The sequence below is a fragment of the Cajanus cajan genome, chromosome 1, assembly GCF_000230855.2.
Source record: "Cajanus cajan strain Asha chromosome 1, NIPB_CcT2T_4, whole genome shotgun sequence".
NCBI lineage: Eukaryota > Viridiplantae > Streptophyta > Magnoliopsida > Fabales > Fabaceae > Cajanus > Cajanus cajan.
The window spans coordinates 1648789-1653698 of NC_138517.1; the positions used below are offsets into that span (position 1 = coordinate 1648789).

The 4910-nt window shown below is 37.0% G+C and overlaps 1 protein-coding gene across 1 annotated transcript; it reads left to right on the plus strand.

Annotated features, from left to right (window-relative positions):
- Positions 1-276: 276 nt before the first annotated feature.
- LOC109793543 (CRS2-associated factor 1, chloroplastic) lies at positions 277-4219 on the plus strand. Its single transcript, XM_020353009.3, has 5 exons — positions 277-1172; positions 2367-2494; positions 2644-2869; positions 2963-3090; positions 3188-4219. Exons 1-5 carry the CDS (start codon positions 362-364, stop codon positions 4049-4051), a joined length of 2157 nt encoding a protein of 718 aa, XP_020208598.3. The 5' UTR covers positions 277-361; the 3' UTR covers positions 4052-4219.
- The last annotated feature ends 691 nt before the right edge of the window (positions 4220-4910 follow it).

Sequence of the window (4910 nt, forward strand, 5' to 3'; positions counted from 1 at the left end):
TTCAATGAACTTTCTCTCTTAGAAATCTTGTTCTTCATTTTCAAGTTATGTGTTTATTTTAATATATTCACTTATAAATGTGATCGCAAATCTTATAGTTTTCTTATAGATAAATTAAATCTAACAAATTTTATACAAAATTCAAATCGTCTAACAAAATTGAAAATAGTATTTATTTTAAAATAATCAATTTATAAATTAATTCAAATATATAAGATAAATAATAAAGTGCCAAAATAAATCTATTCTAAATGATAAGACGAAAGGAAAACAATAATTTATCCATTAATTAAACCTTATACATTATCGGTGAGACTGAAATGAGATTTATTTCCGAAAATACCCTTTGCGATTGAGTTTTATGAAGGGTTTATGGCAGAATGCAGAATGGATAGAAGAAATGGATGCGATTCTGAACGTGGCAATCCGTTTACCCATATTTTCCCCACCCATTGACCCGAACCCGACCCGAAACCGTGCTTCCACGGAACTCCGTTTCTCGCGCTGGAACAACGCCAACGCCGAGAAGTTCAACCGCCGCCGCCGAACTATCCAGGAAATCGAAGACGAAATCTGCCGCACTCGCCGCTACACCGCCGCCGATAACATCACCAACATCACCGCCGCCGCCACCTCTGTTGAAACGTTCAAATCCCTCGGAACCCCCTCCGCTCCGTCGCGCCCTTCCATCCCGGGGAAGAAATCGAAGTACTGCAAGCCGCCGCCGAAGCCGAAACCCTTGCTCGATTCGCACCCCGTCGTTTCGCGCGCCGCGAGCCTCGAGTTCCGGCCGGGGCCGGAGAACGTGAAAATCGGCGACGACGGAGCGTCCTACATCGTCGACGGCGCGCCGTTTGAGTTCAAGTACAGTTACACGGAGACTCCGGCTGCGAAGCCGGTGAAGTTGCGCGAGCCGCCGTTTGCGCCCTTCGGACCGGCCACCATGCCGCGGCCGTGGACCGGGAAGAACCCGGTGCCGCCGAGCAAGACGACTGTGACGGATTTTCAGACGCTGGTTCTGCCTGAACCGGAGGAGGAAGGCGTTGAACCGGTTCGGTTGTCCGGTCCGGTTTGGGAGTCGAGAGAGGAGGTATTGGGAGAACCGTTGACTAAGGATGAGATCAATCGGTTGGTTAAGGGCACAGAGAAATCCACGCGCCAGCTAAATATTGGTATTTTCTCTCTTTTTTTTTTTTTGACTTTTTTGTTTTAAATTTTGTAATATGTTCAAAATTTTCATATTAATTTAGTGTTTCTACTTTTCTGATAAATAGGATAATGTGATTGTTATCGGTGCGTACTCATGGGGGCTTGTGTTTTTCATTATTATTTTGTAGTTTATATTGCTTTGATAAAAAAAATTAAAAAAAAAAGGTTAAATTATTATGCTGTTAGAATAGTGGATTAAGCCTAACTCAACCCTACAAAACCGGCTTGTAAGGTAAGGGTTGCTTTCCACTTATATATTATTCAATTGCCTAATCTCTAGTCGATGTGGGACTTGGGTTTTTCCCAATACACCCCCTCACGTCCAGCACTATTGGGCTTGGTACGTGGATAAATGGTGGGTGACCCTTTTTAATGATCTAGGATTGGCGGGACTTAGGTTTTTCCCAATACACCCCCTCATGCCTATGAGACATGCATCAATGGTGGGTGGCCCATTTTTAAAGTGGATCTAAATGGTTCTGATACCATCTTAGAATAGTGGATTAAGCCTAACTCAACCCTACAAAACTGGCTTGTAAGGTAAGGGTTGCTTTCCACTTATATATTATTCAATTGCCTAATCTCTAGTCGATGTGGGACTTGGGTTTTTCCCAATACAGACTATTTGAAACTTTTTAAAAAAGGTTTTTAATCTTAAAAAATAGGTCTTGGGTGACATGAACTTTAGTTTAGGGTGACTTAAAATTGCTAGAAAATGACAATGACAATTGGTGGCTGTTTTACTCGATTTTTTTATATGATCAAGGACTCAACTTTTAAAAAAATTAATTTAACTCAATTTTTGATTCAAAATCAGTTCCTTCTAAACATGCAAAATACAAACATTTATTTAAACATATATAGTGTTGTTCTCCACGAGTTTCTTCTGAACTTGGTAACTTTACATTAAGCATTGATATTGAAACTCTATTTTTAATTATAGAAAAATACTAAAATCATTTTAAAATTGGATCTTAGTTTTGTCCTAATAGCGGTAGGAAGTAACCTTGTGGGATTGATTTAACATTGATTGAGGATTGGTAGATAGTGGATGTTGGATGAGTGTAGACACCACTTCTAAGTTGTATTCGTATGCATTTATCTGGTTATTAATGGAAACTTCACTTTTGTCCATGCACTCAAATTTTTTGTTTTAGGTAGGGATGGGTTGACACATAACATGTTGGAAAATATACATACTTATTGGATGCGGCGGAGAGTGTGCAAGATAAAGTGCAGAGGTGTGTGTACTGTTGACATGGATAACGTGTGCCAGCAGTTAGAGGTTTGTTTCTTCTGCCTCCAATTTCTCATCATTTACTATTTTGCTTGCTGCTCTTCCAATTTATCATCATGAGTATAAACGTGTGTATTTTTTAGCAGGTTTGGAAATAAGGAACTCATTTTGTGTCTTATGTTGTCTGGTTTTCCCAGGAAAGAACTGGGGGGAAAATCATTTACAGACAGGGTGGTACAGTGTACCTTTTCCGGGGCAGAAACTACAACTACAAAACACGTCCACGTTTTCCTCTTATGCGGTGGAAGCCGGTGACTCCAGTATATCCTAGGTTGATTAAACGAGTTCCAGAAGGTCTAACACTAGAAAAAGCAATTGAGATGCGTCAAAAGGGAAGGAACTTGATGCCCATACGTAAGCTAGGTATATTCTTTTGGACATTCATCACAAGAAAGGGAAATTGTTGTTCCTTTTTCTGCCAAACTGACATATGCCTATATCGTTCTTTTCTTATAGTAAAAAATGGCGTTTACTGGGACCTTGTTACTAATGTCAGAGAGGCATTTGAAGAGTGTGAGCTTGTGCAAATAAATTGCCAAGGACTTGAGACAAGTGACTATCGAAGGATTGGAGCAAAACTAAAGGTACAACTTAGTTCACTCTCTTAAACTTTGCATAGGATTGACTTATGTAACGTGAATTTTATTAATGATGCCATAAGTATGTGTTTTTTGACATTAGGATCTTGTTCCATGCGTATTGCTTTCATTTGAAAATGATCACATACTTATGTGGAGGGGACAAAATTGGAGGTCCTCTTTACCAGATCCCAGAGATGATGACAAGGAAGCCAATAAAATTAATGTTGACAATGGAAATACCAAGCTACTGCCTTCAGATGACCAAGAATTTTCAGCACCGTGTCTACAGAATAGTCCAGTAGAGAATCTAAGCAATGAATCTCTTGACAATAGCATTTTATCTAATTCAGATGATCTGAATTTGCACAAGGCTGTGCCTTGTCCCACAGAAAATAGCGATCTACCCGTGTCTCTGGCTACTGATGCTGCTTCACTTCCTAATAAAACCTGTGAAGTTGAAACCACAGAAGGGTACATGGCCCCATCTTGCAAACCGCAAATAGTGCCCGAAACTAATAACGATTCTGTTGCTAGCATAATAGATCCTCATGCTGACAAGTTGCAAGATGGTTCAGGAGCAGAAGATGTCAGTGAGCCGTCAAGGTCTGCACCTTGTACAGAAGGAGTTTTATTACTGTTGGAGCAAGCTGTTGAGAAAGGCAGTGCACTTGTTTTAGACAAAGAATTCTTGGATGATGACTGCATTTATCAAACCACAGTTGCCTTTGCTAAATCAGCTCCACCAGATCCTGTTTATAAGCTACCTAGACAGGTTGTGATTGTAAAAAGTGACAGGCAAGAAGGTTCTTTGGTGACAGAAGAAAGTACCAGTGTTAAAATTGAAGATGAAAAAATGGATAAAAGATCTAAAACTAGAAGAAAAGAAGAATTTGATGAGGGATTTCTGAATTTAGTGGTACCACGAGGAAGGGTAAACGTAGATAAACTTGCAATTCTGAAATGATACCACTTGGCGGTATCAGAAGTAGGTAAATTTGTTAGCAATGATATTATTTGTTACTTGTATAGGGAATAAATCATTATTGTTTGTTCTGTTATCACTGTCTATTGCATTGTCTTTGTTACTCTGTATATTCATAATTCCTATATTATCTTGATGTAGTTACCTCTACTGTTATTAAATTGTCATCTTGTATGATAATTCTCATTTCAGAAAAGAAATTAAATATACTTTTAGCCATATTTGAGGTGCCAATGTAACATGAGGAAGAGTGTTGTGCCACATAAATTTCAAATTAAAAAGACAAGAGGTACAATAAACCTTGAATATTGACCCTTTTTTTTTTTTTCTTCTAATTCCTTATTAAAACTCCATTTGTTTTTAATTTATTTATTTTTATCCACACGATATTCTAAAATTCATAACTAATGACTAATTTATATATGTGAAACATAATTATCTTTAGTTAAGCATTATTTGTTTTTAATTTTTAGAAGTAGACTTCCACTGTTCGTAATCATAATTATCTTATTTAACTTGAAAAAAATTGTGTCAAGTCAAAAATACATGTTCTATGTATCATTTTTTCCCTTAAAAGATACTTAAATACAACAACAAAGATGCTTTAATTGATGGTAATAAGTTGAGTACACATCATTTTTGTCAAATATTACTAAAAGTAAATACAATTTTTTTTATAAAAAAAACTTTAAAAAAATGAAAGAAGTCATTTTTATATAAAAACAAAAAAAATATATCATATTTAGACTTAAAAGAAATTTAGTCAGATCAATAAATATTTGAATATTTTTCAATCTTATGTCTTTTTCTTCATAAACAAGAGTTTGGGTATAAGTGAAGG